We start from the raw sequence: 19,587 nt of genomic DNA, 5'->3' as shown, positions 1-19,587 counted from the left end.
GAACCCAGCCCAGTGGGGTGGGCAACGGTTGCCCTGCATTTAGCTGCCTCCCCTATGTAAATGTGACGCCCTTTGCACCGTGCCATGCGTGACAAACTCATCCGGCAGCTATTTCTTCTGCCTTTGGCAGGAGCTGGTGAGTTAGAGCAGGGGGACTGAGAGCCAGGACGCCTGGGTTCTCTCTCCAGCCCTAGAAGGGGAGGGGGTCTAGTGATTAGAGCAGGTGGTGGTGAGGGCTGGCAGCCAGGATGCCTGGGTTCTATCCCCAGCTCTGGGAGGAGAGTGGGGTCTTGTGATTAGAGCTGGGGGGGCTGGGAGCCAGGACTCCTGGGTTCTTCACAGTGTGCCCATGGGGAAATTGAGGCACAGAGTCACACCATGAGCTGAACAGGGAGTTTAGTGCTGGGAATCAAACCCCGATCTCCTGAGTCCCAGTTCAACACCGGAAGCACCCGGCCAGCCTGCGTCTCGTTGCCATCGCTGTCACTCTGCTGCTTCCAGGCTTCCTGTGTCAATGTGGCCAGCAACCCGCCAAGGTGCCCGCGTCCCTGATCGCTTGGACGGGGGCCTGTCTGTCCATCCCGTGCCGCTATAAATCCTGCCTCCTGAACCCCAGGAGGACAAACAAACTGACCATCAACTCCCTGACCTGGTACCTGAACCCTGGGTATGACCCTGAGAAGAAAGATTTCAGTGACACCGTCCTCTATAAACACAACACTGCCATCAGCCCAGCCTTTGCAGGGCACGTGAGGTTCCTGGGGGACCTGGAGAGAGATTGCAGCCTGCAGCGGTGTGACCTGCGGGCCAGCGAGAACGGCTCCTACGGGCTGAGACTGATCGCCTCAAACCCCAGGAAGAAGCAGGAGAAGACGTGGGTGACTTATGAATGTGAACGTGATGGGTAAGAGGGAAAGTCCTGGGCTTCCTTGCAGGAACAGACTAAAGACTCATAGTCCCCCCCGCCCCCACAATCCCCTGCTCTAACCACTAGACCCCACTCCCCTCCCAGAGCTGGGGACAGAACCCAGGAGTCCTGGCTCGCGGCCCCCCAAGACACTAGACCCCGCTCTGGCAGCCGCCGTTACTGGGGACATCCAGGCCGGTTGTTCCTATTTTCTTCACCTCTGTCCCACCCATTTAATGAGGTAACGACTCTCGCTAAAGTCTGGGGCTACACCCAGCCTCGAACTCCCCTTCTGCATGAGAACAGCACCGACCTCGGCCAGTCGAGCTCAAGGAGATGGGTCCGTACCTAGCGGAAGCAGTAGGTTGTTATCCTCAGTGCTGCTCAGCAGAGCCTCTATCAAAACAGAACAACGGTTTGGGTGGAAAATTTCAAAGTTGTTTCCATTTTATGGTGTTTTTCCACATTTCTCCTGAAATATTTTACCCACAAATTTTGAATTTCATTTTTCCACTTGTTTTTTATTCCCTTTTCACTCCAAGTGCAGCACAAGGAGGGATGTCGGGGGTTGGGTTCTGTTATTTCATGTTTTCCCTTTTCCCCTGGATGCCCCAGGGGACGTCGTTCCAGCTCTCTGTGCCTCAGTTTCCCCACCTGAAAATCAGGGAGAAAAATCCTTTGCCTATTTCCACTGTGGTCTCTTTGGGGCAGGGCCTGTCTCTTGCTGTGTCTGGCAGCATCCGGCAAACAGGGCCCCGATCTCACCTGGGGCAGGGACTCTACTATAATACACCTAATGCAGTAGGAAGAGAGCCTGAGACGTGAGCCCGTGTATCAGAGGCCTGGTATGAGGCAGGCCCTGCTCACAGAATGTGGCAAGAACAGGGTTGATCCTGCAGAAGTGCTGGGCACAGAGCACTCACGCAACCACAGCCCGATATTAAGTGGTACCAAGGAAGGTACAAAAACCTTCTCCCAGGATACCGGGAACACCACGACCCCTCCTAGCAGATAAGCTCAGGCTGACAGTATGGAACTTGTTTACAGCAGGGTATAAAGATGTGTCCAAGGCTTTGTCTACACTAAGCACCTTTCAATGACACAGCTGTGGCGTTACAGCCCTGCCACTCAAAGGCGAGCAGGGAGAGAGCTCTGCCGCCGACAAAAAAATTCCACCCCCAACGAGCGGCAGCAGCTTTGTCGGCGGGATGCCACTCCTGCCCACAAAGCACTGTTCACGCCACCACTTTTTGTCGGTAAAACTTTGGTCGTTCGGGGCGTGTGAGTTTTTTAACACCCCTGAATGACAAAAGTTTTGCCGACAAAGTTCCAGGGTACGCACAGCCTCAGAGAGAGAATCTTTGGCCAGCTAAGGGGGCAGTGGAAAGTCCCACCATGGACTGAGCTGCGTCCATTGTCATGGGCATCCATGTCTTAGTATCCTCGGAGAGTCTTCCAGGTGGTACTACCCTGCTTCGTGAACAATAAACCTGGCCTGGTGCCTTCGTCCCTTAACGGATCTTGTGGTCATTGGGCGGTTCGCTCGAGGTCTGCCGTGCCGGCTGTCTGCGCAGAAGCTGGGGCAGCACACAGAGAGAACACACATGCAACCGAACATTTAATACCACCTAATAATAAAGCGTTCTCCTTAATAACTTTCCCCTTTGTCCCTCTGACACAGATTCGCCTCCAGCTCCTCAAATCCAACCACCCAGTGAGCTCAGGGAGTCAACCCTGGCCCATGTGATTTGCTCCGTAGCCTATCACTGACCTGACTACCCCATAACCCTGACATGGAACAATGAAAAAACAATCAGGTTCTTAAAAGAAGAATTTTAATTGAAGAATAAAAGTAAAAGCACTCGCGCTCCCCCCCCCCACCCGCATCTTTTGGAAGTTTTACCACAGACAGCTAATTCATTTCACTGAACAATTGGTTTGGTTTTGTGGGGTGGGAAGTGACACTTTGAAAAAACAAACATATTTTTAGGTTTGTTTCGGGGGTTTTTTTTTACAAAAACCCCCCAAATATATCCAGGGTTTAGAACTTTTCCTGAGACTGCGTTAATGCCCGGGGATGGATCCCCCCTCTCTGACCTCCAGACTCAGGCAGGGGTCAGCTACGCTTGGGGAAGCTTTCTCCTTTTTATTTCCTGCCCCCGAACACCGAGACACCCCCCCGACCTGGATTCTTTTCCAGACACCCCCAAGGAGGTACGAATCACCCTCAAAACCCCCAGAGCATATTGGAAAGCGACTCTGTGATGCTGAACTGCTCCATGGGCAGCAGTAACCCCCGGTGACCAAGTATATGTGGTACAAGGATAACAGCCAGTATCAGAAGACCCAAGAGAGCATCCTGACCTTCCCCGCTACAAAGGAGCGGTCCGGTCGCTCCAGCTGTGCAGCTCAGAACGTGATCAGCTATGGACAGTCTATGCCTGTCTCCGTGGATGTGCAGTGTAAGTAATCGCTTCCTGGCTTCCCAGTCACTTTCCTCTTGGAATTTCCCTCCCCAGGTGGGTGAGTTGAAGGAAGCAGCTTGGCAGAGCTGTGATTGGGGCATGGGGTGATCTTGGGGGGCCCTGCACTCCTTGGGGAGTGTCTGTGAGCCGCTCTCCGTGACCCCTGCCCGGGTGTGGGATCAGAGGAAAGGGGCGCACACGTATGTTGAGGGCTGGCGTGTCTCTTAGCAGCGCTGCGTGGGCTAGGTTGTGTCCGCAGTGGGGCCGGGGGTTTTCTTGCCATGGGGTGCGCCCAAGGGCGAAGGGGCGGTAATGGTGCATAAACGCCAGGTTCTGTCCGTGGTGCAGGAGAAGGGTCCGAAGGGTGAGGGCTCCTGCTCAGGCCCAGGGTGTGTCTGTGACCGGGCGGGGAGGGCGCGGGCAAAGGGTCACAGCGAATTTCTAAGCCAGCCGAGTGAGGCGCATTCGGGGAAGTCGATTTGTAAACGGAAACCTGCTCCCAGCCGGTACAAGGGCTCAGCGCGCGTGGTGCAAGGAGAGACGGGCACAGGCCAGCGGGCAGCAAGCGGCCGGAGTCCCATTGGAGTCAGTGGGGCCAGACCCTCAGCCGGTGTCTGGGGTGACAGCGGTGGGGTCTGGGAGCCAGGACTCCTGGGTTCTCACCCTGGCTCTGGGAGGGGAGTGGGGTCTAGTGGTTAGAGCAGGGCAAGGTGGGCATAGCAACAGCCTCACATGGCAAATGTGACTCAGCCCCTGTGCTCTTCCCTCCCACACATCCTGTGTGTCTTTACCATGGTCTGCCTTGGCCTCGCCCCCAGCCCCGGATGTGGGTGATTGAGGCGGGCGCTGGGCCCTAGAGGGAACTTCACAACAAACGTAGCAATCGCCGGGCCGCTGCTGGAGGGGAGAGTGGCTGAGCGCTGACTGCGCTGCCCGTAGGCCTGCCCAGGGCGAGCTCACCATGTGGGGCCCTGCCCTGCCCTTCCTCTGCCTCCTCATCGGTGAGTGTCCACCTGGCAACTGGGGAGAGAACCCAGGAGTCCTGGCTCCCAGCCCCCGCCCTGTCCACTGTAACCCACTAGACCCCACTTCCCTCCCAGCGCCAGGGATGGAACCCAGGAGTCCTGGCTCCCAGCCCCACTGCTCTAAACCACTAGACCCCACTCCCCTCCCAGCACTGGGGACTGAACCCAGGAGTCCTGGCTCCCAGCCCCCACCCCGTCCACTGTAATCAACTAGACCCCACTTCCCTCCCAGCGCTGCGGACAGAACCCAGGAGTCCTGGCTCCTAACTCCTCCGCCCCCGCTCTAATCCACTAGACCCCCTCTCTGCTGGCAACACTTGGGAGGAACCCAGGAGTCCAGGCTCCCAGGCTCTAGGGACAATCCCCTTGTACTAAGTAACAGATGGGGGGAGCCGCGGGCATGGCGGGCTGTGACCCGAGGGGATCGGGTCGGGGACAGAGGCTGGCCCCCAGCAGGGAGGGCAGCAGGGAGGGGGTCAGGCCCATCTCTCCAGGGAAGAAGTTTTGGTCCAGCTCCAGCCACATCCCCTTGTGCAATCCCCAGGCTGGGACCAGGGCCAGCCTAGGGAAGTGTCTCAAATGCCACTTTTGCTTCCTCTTCAGGGCTGAACCCCAGCAGATGCTGCCTTGGGGGGGGGGGGGGTCGTGCACACCCCCGGCTCCTCCCTCTCCCCAGAGTGGCCATTCCCCACCCCTTAGCCCCCACATATCCACAGCCAGAGCCCCCCACAGCTGGGCAAGGAACCCGGGTACTGCTCTGTACAGCAAGGGGGGCTGAGGGTCAGAGCTGGGGAGCCCAGGGCTGTGGGTCGGGAGTGAGGGGCACCAGCGGAGCTGTGGCCGGGGGGAGGGGCTGCAGTGGGGCGGAGCAGAAGGAAGCCAACAGGGAATGGCCGCGTTGCTGGATGGACGGGGCAGGGGCCAAGGGGGCGTGGGGGCGTTGTGGGGGGCTCGGGGGCAGACGCTTGTAGCAGGGGGGCTGGAGCTGGATCACAGCCGGTTTCCTTTCTCTCCGCAGCAGGCGCCGTCTCCGTCCAGGGACAGGGTGAGTGAGAGCCGGACGGAGCCGAGCCACGGAGAGCGGGACGGCGGCGGGGGAGGAGCCCCCCCCCCAGCACAGGGCTCAGCCCCTCCAGCAGGGGGCAGCAAACACACCCACTCGCCCCACTCCCCGCGGCACAGCGCCCCCCGCAGAGCCCCCGCCCCGCTCCCCGCGGCACAGCGCCCCCCGCTGACACCGCCCGCCCACACCCCCCACCCCCGCTCCCCGCGGCACAGCGCCCCCCCCCGACACCCCCTCCCGCTCCCCGCGGCACAGCGCCCCCCGCTGACACCGCCCGCCCACACCCCCCACCCCGCTCCCCGCGGCACAGCGCCCCCCGCAGAGCCCCCGCCCCGCTCCCCGCGGCACAGCGCCCCCCCCCGACACCCCCCGCCCCGCTCCCCGCGGCACAGCGCCCCCCGCAGAGCCCCCGCCCCGCTCCCCGCGGCACAGCGCCCCCCGCAGAGCCCCCGCCCCGCTCCCCGCGGCACAGCGCCCCCCGCAGAGCCCCCACCCCGCTCCCCGCGGCACAGCGCCCCCCGCTGACACCGCCCGCCCACACCCCCCACCCCGCTCCCCGCGGCACAGCGCCCCCCCCCGACACCCCGCGGCACAGCGCCCCCCGCTGAGCCCCCGCCCCGCTCCCCGCGGCACAGCGCCCCCCCCCCGACACCCCCCCCCCGCTCCCCGCGGCACAGCGCCCCCCGCAGAGCCCCCGCCCCGCTCCCCGCGGCACAGCGCCCCCCGCTGAGCCCCCGCCCCGCTCCCCGCGGCACAGCGCCCCCCCCCGACACCCCCCCCCGCTCCCCGCGGCACAGCGCCCCCCGCTGACACCCCCCACCCCGCTCCCCGCGGCACAGCGCCCCCCCGCTGACACCCCCCACCCCGCTCCCCGCGGCACAGCGCCCCCCGCAGAGCCCCCGCCCCGCTCCCCGCGCCACAGCGCCCCCCGCTGACACCCCCCGCCCCGCTCCCCGCGGCACAGCGCCCCCCGCAGAGCCCCCGCCCCGCTCCCCGCGGCACAGCGCCCCCCCCGACACCCCCCCCCGCTCCCCGCGGCACAGCGCCCCCCGCAGAACCCCCGCCCTGCTCCCCGCGGCACAGCGCCCCCCCCTGACACCCCCCGCCCCGCTCCCCGCGGCACAGCGCCCCCCCCCCCGACACCCCCCCCCGCTCCCCGCGGCACAGCGCCCCCCGCAGAACCCCCGCCCCGCTCCCCGCGGCACAGCGCCCCCCGCCCACACCCCCCGCCTGCTCCCCGCGGCACAGCGCCCCCCCCGATACCCCCCGCCCCGCTCCCCGCGGCACAGCGCCCCCCGCAGAACCCCCACCTGTTCCCCGCGGCACAGCGCCCCCCCCGACACCCCCCGCCCCGCGGCACAGCGCCCCCCGCTGAGCCCCCACCCCGCTCCCCGCGGCACAGCGCCCCCCCCGACACCCCCCGCCTGCTCCCCGCGGCACAGCGCCCCCCGCTGAGCCCCCGCCCCGCTCCCCGCGGCACAGCGCCCCCCGCTGAGCCCCCGCCCCGCTCCCCGCGGCACAGCGCCCCCCGCAGAGCCCCCGCCCCGCTCCCCGCGGCACAGCGCCCCCCGCTGACACCCCCCCGCCCCGCTCCCCGCGGCACAGCGCCCCCCGCAGAGCCCCCGCCTGCTCCCCGCGGCACAGCGCCCCCCGCAGAGCCCCCGCCCCGCTCCCCGCGGCACAGCGCCCCCCCCCGACACCCCCCCCACTCCCCGCGGCACAGCGCCCCCCGCAGAACCCCCGCCCCGCTCCCCGCGGCACAGCGCCCCCCGCTGACACCCCCCCGCCCCGCTCCCCGCGGCACAGCGCCCCCCCCCGACACCCCCCCCCGCTCCCCGCGGCACAGCGCCCCCCGCAGAACCCCCGCCCCGCTCCACAGCGCCCCCCCCGACACCCCCCCCGCTCCCCGCGGCACAGCGCCCCCCGCCCACACCCCCCGCCTGCTCCCCGCGGCACAGCGCCCCCCCCGACACCCCCCCCCCGCTCCCCGCGGCACAGCGCCCCCCGCCCACACCCCCCGCCTGCTCCCCGCGGCACAGCGCCCCCCCCGATACCCCCCGCCCCGCTCCCCGCGGCACAGCGCCCCCCGCAGAACCCCCACCTGTTCCCCGCGGCACAGCGCCCCCCCCGACACCCCCCGCCCCGCTCCCCGCGGCACAGCGCCCCCCGCAGAGCCCCCGCCTGCTCCCCGCGGCACAGCGCCCCCCGCTGACAACCCCCTCCCAGCTCCCCGCAGCACAGCGCCCCCCGCAGAACCCCCACCTGTTCCCCGCGGCACAGCGCCCCCCCCGACACCCCCCGCCCCGCTCCCCGCAGCCGGTGTCCCCAGTGCCGTGCTGCGTTGTGGGGCTCACAGCCGCTCTCCTGCAGGGCAGTGTGGGGATTACTACCAGATCCAGGCGTCCCTCATCGTGGGGGTGGTGCTCGGAGACCTCGTCTTCACCCTGTTCCTCATCGCGGGGGTGTATCACTGCACCAAGCGCTGCAGCAAACCCACCGGCAACAGCGGTGAGTGGGGGGGGGGGGAGACCCCCGATCCCTCCCCTGCTGCTGGGTCCCCCCCGTGCCACCCCCTCTCCCGGGATCCCCACCAGCCTGTGCGACCCACCTCACCCACTCCCTCACTGGATCCCCCCGTGCCACCCCCTGCCAGAATCCCCCCCCCACCCCGAATCAGACTGGCTCTTTGCTAACAGAAGCTCTTTGCTTGTCTCTCTCTGTAGAAGACCAGAATATTTATATGAACATGCCTGGAAGAGTCAACTGACCCTCCCCCCGGCCTCCTCCTCAGTACCTCGCTGATCCCACTGCTGACACCATCCTCACCACTGGGGGATAGACATTCTCCGCAGATACCAGCACTTCCTTGCCCCAACACATGGGGCCTTTTCCCTCTAGGTGACGCCGGCTCCCATCTGGCCCCAGGGTGCTGACTGGCTGGGTCTCAGAGGCGGGCAATGGGACACGGGGCCTTTCCCCTCTGGGCAGCGCTGGCTCCCATCTGGCCCCAGATTGGGGGCTGGCTGGCTTGGGGGTGGGGGTGAGGGGAATGGGAAAAGGGGCCTTTTCCCTCTAAGGGGCACCGGCTTGGGGGGTCTGATGTGGTCCCGGATTTGGGTACAGTCAGGTGGAATCTTGGCTCCCCGGTGCCCCCTGCTGATTGGTGACAGAATCACATGCCCTAGCCCCAGTTTGGGGGTTGCTGGGGGTTCCCAGTTTCATGGCCAATCCCAAGGGCTTTCCCCAGTTTGGGGGTGAATGCAAAGGCAGTCATTTTGGGGGCTCGCATTCCCCTTTTTGTGGGGGGTTGTCGTTTGGGGGCGCTGAGCCCTGGAGGGGGGACTCTGGGACCAGCTCAGGGGGTGCAGAATTTAGCTCCATTCTGAGCAGGGGAAGGGCTGGTTTTGGGGGGGAACACCCCGATTGCCAGAGGGACACCCCAGAGCTGGGCAGGGGCTCACGTTAGGGGGCAATGAAAGGGAGCCAGCGAGCTCCTGGGCTAACGCTGAGGGAGGGCCGACTTTTGGGGGTGCTACCCGGCCACCCCCAGGGATGGGGGGAGGAAACAGAAGACACCCCCCTCTGCCCCCACCTGACCCCCATCAGCCCCAAGCATTAAAGGGTTTGGGGCTATAGGCCACCCTACTGCTTCTCTTCATCTTTACTATTAAAACAAGTGGCCTGTTTACTTTGACTCCAGTCGCGCTTTATTGTGACTCCCTTGGCACCCCCTGCTGAGCCCCCACCCTGTTCTCTGCAGCTCAGTGCCCCTCTGGGGGTCGCTGGCTCCTATCCCGCCCCAGGGCGGCGACTGGCTGGCTCTCAGCGCGTGGGGAATGGGACATGGGGCCTTTCCCCTCTGGGGGTCACTGGCTCCAATCCCACCCCAGAGCGGCGACTGGCTGGCTCTCAGCGCGTGGGGAATGGGACATGGGGCCTTTCCCCTCTGGGGGTCGCTGGCTCCAATCCCGCCCCAGGGTGGCGACTGGCTGGCTCTCAGCGCGTGGGGAATGGGACATGGGGCCTTTCCCCTCTGGGGGTCACTGGCTCCAATCCTGTCCCAGGGCGGCGACTGGCTGGCTCTCAGCGCGTGGGGAATGGGACATGGGGCCTTTCCCCTCTGGGGGTCACTGGCTCCAATCCTGTCCCAGGGCGGCGACTGGCTGGCTCTCAGCGCGTGGGGAATGGGACATGGGGCCTTTCCCCTCTGGGGGTCGCTGGCTCCAATCCCGCCCCAGGGTGGCGACTGGCTGGCTCTCAGCACGTGGGGAATGGGACATCAGGCCTTTCCCCTCTGGGGGTCGCTGGCTCCAATCCCGCCCCAGGGTGGCGACTGGCTGGCTCTCAGCGCGTGGGGAATGGGACATGGGGCCTTTCCCCTCTGGGGGTCGCTGGCTCCAATCCCGCCCCAGGGTGGCGACTGGCTGGCTCTCAGCGCGTGGGGAATGGGACATGGGGCCTTTCCCCTCTGGGGGTCGCTGGCTCCAATCCCGCCCCAGGGCGGCGACTGGCTGGCTCTCAGCGCGTGGGGAATGGGACATGGGGCCTTTCCCCTCTGGGGGTCGCTGGCTCCAATCCCGCCCCAGGGCGGCGACTGGCTGGCTCTCAGCGCGTGGGGAATGGGACATGGGGCCTTTCCCTTCTGGGGCCACCGGCTGCCGTCCAGCCCCAGGGTTTAGGTCTGGCTGGCTCAGGGGTGCAGGGAATGGGACACGGAGCCTTTCCCGTGTAGGGGGCGCCAGCACTTTAGAGATCTTAGCTACAGGGACGACTCACCCGCTGCTGGGATGCAGCCACCTCTGGGGCGGGGCAGCAGGGTAACAGCCGCACATAACACCTCATGGTGTTGGCTCATCAGGTGCTGAGATGCATCTGCCTCTGAGGAAACTCTCAGCAAATAAGGTTTATTAAACTTGAAATCGTACCAAGCACTTCAACACCAACAAAAATAACATGTTTGAGAAATTCCCAGCCAAAAAACCTTTACCGTGGAAATTGTACCAATAGCTTTCACCAGGAGAAAACGGCAACCAAGAAACCTCCCAGTCAAAAACACGTAACCACTGACCTAGGACGAGTAGTGGCAACCGGAATGGAAGAGGGAAAAACTATGGTAATTCAGGAGCTAAAAATTTCCTTAAAATAGAAACAGGACAAAGACTTTCAGGAAAGCAAAAAGCAACTTTGGGAATGTCCAGCCAAAAAACTTTGTTAACGTCAACCCAAGAACTTTAACGGAAAAAGAGCAAGTCAGGAAATTTCCAAGCAAAAAAACGTTGCTAACGTTGAAATTGTACCAATAACTTCGATGAAGGAAAAGCAACGAAGAAAATTCCCTGAGAAACAACTTTGCTAAAGCTGAAATTGTACCAATAACGGTGAGGAGAAAAATAGCAAGGAAGGAAATTCCCAGCCAAAAAACTTTGTTAAGATCGCAAAACCGCAACCCCGGGACCAGGGCTGGGGTCTTTGTAACCCGCTCATCCAGAGACAAGCAGGGTGCTTCAACTGGAGATTAAATGAGTCCAGCAGAGAGGAAATGCATCTCTGAAGAGCTGCAGGGTGGGATCAATGCTGGAGATTTGAGGGGGACTGCATGTTTGCACAGAATGGTGCTCAGAGCGGGTGGCAGGGAGATAAACTGTGACGGCTGCATGAGTTTGACACCCTGGCACCAGCCACTTGGGTGCCGAGCGGGCGTGGGACGGAGAGGGGGCATTAATAATTGGCTCCCGACTTCTTCAGGTCACTGTAAATATCCAGTCTCTGACCCTGGAGCTCCTACAAGAGGAGAAACGGAGAGCGTCAGAGAGGGCTCCTGGGAGCCAGGATTCCTGGGTTCTACCCCAGTGCTGGGAGGGCAGTGGGGTCTAGTGGTTAGTGGGGGGCTGGGAGCCAGGATTCCTGGGTTCTATCCCCTACTCTGCCACTGATTCAAATCACATCCTAATCTGTGCCTTGGTTTCCCCATCATATCAAACAGGGCTAATGCTCTTTTCCCTGCCCCCCCCCGTGTGCAGGGTCGGGGGGTGGGTAAGTGATGGTGCTGTGGATCATTAGTATCAGTCAGGAGCTGAGATCCCTGCCAGCTAGTGGCTGTAACTGAGGGCAAATCCCCAGGCTCTCTGGTCAGTGCAGGGGCCCTGACACGTGGCTGAGACAACCCCGGTCGTGATACATTGTGGGGGCGAGGGGCTGGGGCCAGGGGAAACAGCAGGTCATGCTCACCTGGTAGGGTGACTCCATCTCAGCGTTGGGGGACTTCTTGACCTCCCCTGTGGGGGAAAGAAATAAACGTCCATCTGTGCGTGCGGGGGGTGATCAGGGACAGACGGACACAGGAAGAGCAGGGCCAATCCCACCAGCAGGTGGCAGAAGAGACACCCCCCTCCCGTGCAGTCCCACTCAACCTAGATGCCCCCTTCTCGCTGGGAGCCCCCCACTTTTCCTGGGTGTCCCTGGCATCCACCCAACCCCAGCCCCGGCATCCTTCCCCAACCTCATGCCCTGGCTGCCCCCAATTCCTCCCCTGTCCCACCCCCTGGGTGCTCCCCCATTCCCGTCCCCTGTATGACCCTCAACCCCATCCCCTGGCTGCTCCCCGATCCCTCCCCTGCCCCACCCCCTGGGTGCCCCCAGTTCCCTGTATGACCCCCAACCGCGTACCCTGGCTGTCCCCCAACTCTTCCCCTGCTCCACTCCCTGGCTGCCCCCCAATTTCTCCCCTGCCCCATCCGCTGGGTGCTCCCCTGTTCCCTCTATGACTCCCAACCCCATCCGCTGGCTGCCCCCAATACCTCCCTGCCCCACCCCCTGGGTGCCCTCCGTTCCCTGTATGACCCCCAACCGCGTACCCTGGCTGTCCCCCAACTCTTCTCCTGCTCCACTCCCTGGCTGCCCCCTCCCCTGGCTGCCCCCCTGTTCCCTGTATGACCCCAACCCCATCCCCTGTGCACCCCCCAGCCCCGGCGCGCTCCCCAGTGCCATACCCCGTGCGCTCTCCCGTTGGTGGTGGATCTTGCCGGCCAGGAAGTAGACAGCCAGCGCGATGAACAGCGTCAGCAGCAGGTCCCCCATGACCAGCCCCGCGATCAGCCCCCCACTCACCTCGGGGCAGCCGGTGCAATCTGGGAGGGCGTGGGGAGAGAGAGAGATGGGCATCGAGCAATGGATCTGTGGAGTATGGTGGGGGAGGAGAGAGGGTGGGAAGGGGGCAGGGTGGGGGAGAGAAGGGTAAGGAGAGTGGGGGGGCAGGGAGAGAAGGAGAGGGAGGTTGGGAGTGGGGGCCATGAGGGGAGGTGGGGGTTGTGTGGGACTGCGGGAGGGAGGCAGAGAGAGAAGGCAAGGGGGCACGAAATGGAGCGGGGGGAAGGAAAAAGGCAAGGGGGGGTGGGGAACAGGGGGCTGAGACCAGAGTGGTGGGGCAGAGAAGAGCTGTGGGAGCAGGGGGGGTGGGGGACTAGAGGCATTGGGGGAGGGGGCAAGGAGGGGGTGGGGGAGTAGAGATGCAGGGGGGCAGGGAAATGAGCTGGGGGGCAGGGAAGGAATGGGGTGCGGGGTGGGGTGCTGGAACAATTTGTAAAGTGGGGGTATGGGGGACAGCTGACAGCCACTGAACCAAACTGGAAACCCTGGAAACCCCCTCAAGCCAGGGGGCACGGCCAGGCCCCAGCACCCCGAGATCCAGTCCCTAGGTGTGGGGCGGCTCCTCACCTCTCTGTGCGTTAACAGAACCTGCAAGACAAAGAAAAGGACCTTCAGTCTAATGGTTAGAGCAGGGGGGTCTGGGGGCCAGGTCTCCTGGGTTCTCTCCCCAGCTCTGGGAGGGAAGTGGGAGCTAGTGGTTAGAGCAGGGGGTTTGGGACCCAGGACTCCTGGGTTCTCTTCCCAGATCTGCCCCAGAACTACTGTGTAACTTGGATAATTAGTGTGAGGAGGTGGGCCAGGGAGGGAATCGCTCTGACTGCAATGGGAGGGGCAGGGCTGGGTTCTGATCTCAGCGCCCCCGGGGTCGATCCAGAGTCACCCCCTGATGGCAGCGGGGGCAGGGCTGGGTTCTGATCAATCCAGAGTCACCCCTGACTGCAATGGGAGGGGCAGGGCTGGGTTCTGATCTCAGCTCCCCCGGGGTCGATCCGGAGTCACCCCCTGACTGCTGCGGGGGGGTGGGGGGGGACAGGGCTGGGTTCTGATCTGAGCTCCCATGTGGTATCTGTGCAGTGACTCTGCCCCCCCCATTGCACCCCCCCCCCCCAGCTCTGCACGTGATGTGTTTCCGGTCAGTTCGCCTAGCTGCTGCAGGGCCCAGTGGTCAGTTTCACGTCTCTGGTTTCTCTACTTGAGGCCTGCCCCTGCTCTGGGTTTGTACTGGGGGGAGGGGGAGGGGGGACAGCAGGATCCCCTGCCCATCTCCCATCCTCTGTCCCCCCCTTAGGCTCACTATGTCTAACACCCTGAGGTCACCATGCCACTGGGGCGCTGTACCAACGACCCCCATGTACCATAAACCCCTGGGGCAGGCCCCAGGACTCCAGGGTTCTATCAGGGCTCTGGGAAGGGAGTGGAGTCTAGTGGTTAGAGCAGAGGGGGCTGGGAGCCCGGACTCCTGGGTTCCATTGCATTAATGTGACCAGGGCTTGCCAGGCTGAGGCGGCCGGAAGCTCGAGTCCCGTGGCTGGGTATTTTTAAGCACGCCATGGCTGGAGATTGAAGGAGGAAGGATACAGAGAAGTGTGGGGGGAGGGGAGACCCATAAGTAGGAGCCTGCGCCCCACAGGGCACCCAGACAGCTTGTGACCCCCCTCTGTGCCATCCCATTAACACCACTCAGCCAAGAGAAACTGAGGCACAGAGAAGGGTAAGGGACTTGATCAAGGCCTGGCATGGGTGGAACCCAGGAGCCAAGGCTCCCTGCCCCAACCTCACACACTCCTGCTCCTAGCTGGCTCCCAGGCCCACCCCCCCACTCTAACCACTAGACCCCACCCCCCTCCCAAAGCCAGGGAGAGAACCCAGGAGTCCTGGCTCTCAGCACCCACTCCCGGCTTTAACCACTGGACCCCATTCCCCTCCCAGAGCCCAGGCGTCCTGGCCTTGCCCACCCCCCTTGTGTTGTTTTTTTGCTGAGTCTCTCCTTGGAAAGGGGAAGCAGAAGTGGGTGCAGAAGGGGTAACGCTGCGGGGAGGGGCTTGGGAAGCCCACAGCAGAGCGGCAGGCAGGCTGGATGAGGAGACAGGACCCTGCTGGGACCCCCATTCCTGCCCCCACAGCCCTGGAGGGGTCCCCAGCATCCCGTGGGTGTCAATGGGCAATGCTCCTCTGGAGTGCTGGGGGCTGTTGATTGGTGGGGGAGTCTAGGGGTTCCTGGAGGGAGGGGCAGACAGGCCGGGGCTGTGGTGCTGGGGATTGTATTGGTGGAGGGCTGGGCTGGGGGGGGGCATCAGCTGGGTGGGGAGATGGAGAATTGGTGTGGGGGGGCACTATAGGGGATGATGGTATTCTGCCAAGGCAGGGTTGGGAGATATTGGCGGACACTGTGGGGGGCTCTTCTGATGAAGGGGGGAGTAGGGGGGAAAGGCAGGTCCTGGGGGACATCTCATGTTAATGGGTGGAGGTGGGGGGGAAGGGATCGATCTGGGGGGCTGTGAGTGGGAGAGGATAGATCTGGGGGAGCCGCGATGCAGGGGAGGTTTGGGGGAGCTGGGGGTGGGGGGGTCAGACTCACCCAACAGTGCCCAGGCCAAGCCCAGTAGGGCGCAGAGGGCTGGGGGGCCCAGAGGTCCCATGGTGCTGGGGTGTAGAGATGTCTGGCTGGGCCGTCTGCCGGGCGCTGGGGTACCCGCGGGAGGGGCCGGGTGCTGCGGATGGAGCCAAGCGACAGCACGGACGGGAAATCCTCGAAAAGAGGAAGGGAAGTGGCTGGGGGAGGGGGGGGGGAAGAGCTAGAGACCGCAGGACACAGCCCCCCCCCCCCGCAGCGTTAACTACTTCCTCCCCACTGTGCCTGGCACTGCACCCCCTGACCTCACTGCAATCCTCTGCACCCCCGGCCCACTGCAATCCACTGTACTGGGCACTGTACCCCATGCCTCACTGCGCCCTACCGTGCTGGTCACTGCACTACACTGCATTGATCACTGCACCCCCATGCCTAACTGCACTGGGCACTGCACCCCTGCACCCCACTGCACACCGTGCCTCACTGCACCCCACTGTGCTAGGCACTGCATCACTGCACCCATCACTGCACCCCATGTCTAACTGCACTGGGCACTGCACCCCCGCACCCCACTGAACACTGTGCCTCACTGCACCCCACTGTGCTAGGCACTGCATCACTGCACCCATCACTGCACCCCATGTCTAACTGCACTGGGCACTGCACCCCTGCACCCCACTGCACACCGTGCCTCACTGCACCCCACTGTGCTAGGCACTGCATCACTGCACCCATCACTGCACCCCATGCCTAACTGCACTGGGCACTGCACCCCCGCACCCCACTGCACACCATGCCTCACTGCGCCCCACCGTGCTGGTCACTGCACTACACTGCATTGATCACTGCACCCCCATGCCTAACTGCACTGGGCACTGCACCCCCGCACCCCACTGCACACCATGCCTCACTGCACCCCGCCGTGCTGGTCACTGCACTACACTGCATTGGTCACTGCACCCCCATGCCTAACTGCACTGGGCACTGCACCCCACTATAATCCATAATCCACACCCTACTCCAATACACTGCTCTCCACTGCACCGGTCACTGCATCCCCCATCTTCACGGAACCTCACCCCCCCACTGCCCCTGCACAGTGCTCCACTGCATCCCTCCACTCACACTGCACCCCACTGCATCCTCACACTTCACTGCCCCCCCCCGAGACCCCATTCTGCCAGGCACCAGCCCCACACAGCCACTGCACCTTGCATAACTGCACTCCCCCCCCCACCCCGCCCACTGCCCCAGAGGAGGCAGAGCCTAGTCCAAGCCCCTCCCCATTTGGGAACTGAGCCTGGTCACCGGAAACCTGCAGCCACTTCCACACCCAGCCCCCTACCCTGCCTGGGGCACGGGGGGGGGGGGAGGAAGAGGGGAGGAGAAAGGGTGTGAGCAGTAACACACCCGTCACACACACCGACAAATGCTAAAGTGCATGTGAGGCTGCGTGCAGCCACCAGTGAACGTGCAAAATACCCGTTGGTGTGTGCGGAAAGCAACACACCCGTGCCACACGCACACGGAGCCTGGCACAAAAGCATCACACGTATGGGGACAGAAACAAATGCCCACAGATGCACTTACACACAATGGGTATGAGCTAATACACACACAATGGTGTGCAAAAATACACCCCCCCCATGCACAGGGCGCACACACCAGACGCCCACACCCCTCCGGCACAAAACGCACCCCCCCCAATGGATGCAAACACACATCATCGGTGCACACACCTTCAAGCACAAAAGCATGCACCTGCCAACACAAACAGATGCATACAAGTGCAAAGCAGAGCAAAAATGCACACATCTTTGTGCCCAGATGCCTCTGCAAATACACACACACACTCACAAAAACACCCCCCCCCCCGGGATGTACACACCCCCTTCACAAATGCACCAAGAAAACTGCATGCCACATCCCCCTCTGCAAATGCACAACACAACACACCTACCCACACAAACACCTGCACAGAAATGCAGGTGTTTGCACACACACAAAGGCATAGAAGATCAGGGTTGGAAGGGACCTCAGGAGGTCATCTAGCCCAACCCCCTGCTCAAAGCAGAACCAATCCCCAATTTTTGCCCCAGATCCCTAAATGGCCCCCTCAAGGATTGAACTCACAACCTTGGGTTTAGTAGGCCAATGCTCAAACCACTGAGCTCCCTGCCTGCATAAAGGCACAAATACTTGCCCACGCAGCCTTATCTTACCAATGCGCACCCCCAGCCATGCAGCTGCAGCAACAGGCTGGGACAGCAGGGCACTTTTCCGACATATTTTGTGGGAATATGTTGTCTGTGCCTCAGTTTCCCCTCAGTGGTGCATGGTTCCCCAGGTGGTGGGAAAAGGTTGTTTACTCTTTGCAGAAATCCGGGTGTGGTTGACACCTACCTGCCTGGGCCCCACGCTCACGGAGCCTCTGAGAAGACACTGGCCATGCCAACTGCCTGGATGTTTGGCACCTAGCAATACCCTTGGGTGGCCCCCCGCAGCCTGGAGCCAGGAGGGTCTGACCAGCCGGGGAACAAAGGGCGGAGGAGGGGTCTGGTGGGTTTGTTAGGCGTGGGGCTGCTGGAAGCGAGAGGGGTCAGAGCCAGAGGCCAGAGCGGGGTCAGAGGTCTCTGGGCTGACGCAGGCCGTAACTTTCTGTTCTCGGTGTTAACTAAGGGCTTTTTCCAGGTTCCAGGAAGCTCATAACCCTCCTGCTTTTACACCACTGCCCGAGAGTCACTCCAGATTAAGGAGGTTGGGGCACATTGCTCCCTTTGGGGGTACACGTCTCCCTCCGGTGTCCAAATCAGGCAGACTCACTGCAGGGAGCTCATGGCATGAGGCAGGGGTGTGAAAGACTCCCGAGGTTAGGTCCCAGGAGGTGGTGAAGCCAGGTGGTTGCTCCCAGTGAGGGGGGCGGGGGACTGACACGCTGAAGGAGGCCTCCCCAGGGCTGGCCCCGTGGATCTGTGACACATACACACACGGATCCGTGCAAAAATGCACACCCCCCCACGCACCGAGATGCCCGCTCAGCTCCAAACGCGGATCGGCAAGCGCACGCCCACACGCTCCCGCGGCAACGTGCAAGGAAAAATTCACGCATGGGCCACGGCGGCCGACAACACACGCACGATAGACCCCTGCGCGGGACTCCTTTTTTAACCCCACTCCCGTCCCACCTGCAATATCTGCTCCCGCATTTCTTCCATTTTCGTCCCAGAAATCTTAGATCCCGCAAATCCCGCAAGAAAGACAGATCCCCCCAGGCTGCTAAAAAAACCCAACATAAAACCGATCGGTGAAGATATCTCCATAAACGGAACTCAGGCACAATTTTTACCACTGAAAGAATAAAACAAAACTTGGTTAAACCATGTACACACACACTGGAATGCCTGTTATAATAGACAGGAAATCTCTTTCTATCCCTCGCTTAACTTGAAGTACGAAAACCTTCATTTTAACAGACAGACTTGCTTGGCATTGCTGAGATTCTCTTTCTGCCAAACTGACCGGAGCTTTCGTGTGTTCCTGCAAATCATGGCAGCCTGGGGTATTTGCCCACCTGCCACAAAGTACATTTCACCCACCCCCACTATTATGGCAGCGAGTCCGACTGGACCCGCCAGATCCAGGCCCGCTGCAGAGTTCTCCTGTGGATCTGTGACACGTATGCACACGGATTCGTGCAAAAATGCACCCCCTGCATGCACCGAACCGCACACTCTGCCCCAAAAGCTCAGGTGCAAACGCACGCCCACGTGCTCCGGCTGCAACATGGAAAGAAAACTGCATGGGTACGGCACACAGAGGCCAACAACAATGCATGCGTGATCCCTCGGGGGCCCCAGTGCTCCCTGCTCTACCCCCCCAGACCCCACTCCCCTTCCAGAGCTGGGGACAGAACCCAGGAGTCCTGGCTCCCAGCCCCTCTGCTCTAACCCACCAGACCCCCTCCCTTTCCAAAGCCAGGGATAGAACCCAGGCATCCTGAAGAGAACTCAAGATCTGGAGGCGACAGGGGACAGCAGCGCCACCTGGTGGTTGGCTGCGATAGCGCCGATCGCAGACCAAACCCAGCCCTTCGTAGGGTGAGCGAAGTGGGGCCATTCAAATCCCCCTTCCCCAAAGGCAGCAGATGAACTCCCCAGCTAGTCCCCCGTTGGCACGCAGCCGTCTCTGGGTGGAGCACAGGCCCCCCTCCTGCCCTGCCAGGAGAGCGAAAGAATTGAAGAGACTCCTCCCAGGCTGTGTTATGTTTCTCTTTAACAGCCATGGGGCCAGGCCAGAGGGTGGTGAAACACTGGAATGCGTTGCCTAGGGAGGTGGGGGAATCTCCTTCCTTAGAAGTTTTTAAGGTCAGGCTTGACAAAGCCCTGGCTGGGATGATTTAATTGGGGATC

At 62.5% G+C, this 19,587-nt stretch overlaps 2 protein-coding genes across 2 annotated transcripts; one reads left to right on the top strand and one right to left on the bottom strand.

Annotated features, from left to right (window-relative positions):
• The first annotated feature begins 4,236 nt into the window (after positions 1–4,236).
• Positions 4,237–9,139, top strand: HCST (hematopoietic cell signal transducer). The gene is made up of 4 exons (XM_073322672.1): positions 4,237–4,373; positions 5,416–5,442; positions 7,831–7,968; positions 8,184–9,139. The coding sequence occupies exons 1-4, from the start codon at positions 4,334–4,336 to the stop codon at positions 8,225–8,227; spliced, it is 249 nt and encodes an 82-aa protein (XP_073178773.1). The 5' UTR covers positions 4,237–4,333; the 3' UTR covers positions 8,228–9,139.
• A 1,205-nt stretch (positions 9,140–10,344) lies between these two features.
• Positions 10,345–15,368, bottom strand: TYROBP (transmembrane immune signaling adaptor TYROBP). Its single transcript, XM_073322475.1, has 5 exons — positions 15,185–15,368; positions 13,174–13,194; positions 12,450–12,587; positions 11,689–11,735; positions 10,345–11,241 (listed from the first exon to the last, which is right to left on the bottom strand). Exons 1-5 carry the CDS (start codon positions 15,243–15,245, stop codon positions 11,179–11,181), a joined length of 330 nt encoding a protein of 109 aa, XP_073178576.1. The 5' UTR covers positions 15,246–15,368; the 3' UTR covers positions 10,345–11,178.
• Positions 15,369–19,587: the final 4,219 nt, after the last annotated feature.

Source organism: Lepidochelys kempii, chromosome 24 (genome assembly GCF_965140265.1).
Source record: "Lepidochelys kempii isolate rLepKem1 chromosome 24, rLepKem1.hap2, whole genome shotgun sequence".
In the NCBI taxonomy this organism is placed as follows: Eukaryota; Metazoa; Chordata; order Testudines; family Cheloniidae; genus Lepidochelys; species Lepidochelys kempii.
Note: the sequence above shows the minus strand (reverse complement) of the source record. Positions and strands in the feature narration are given on the sequence as shown.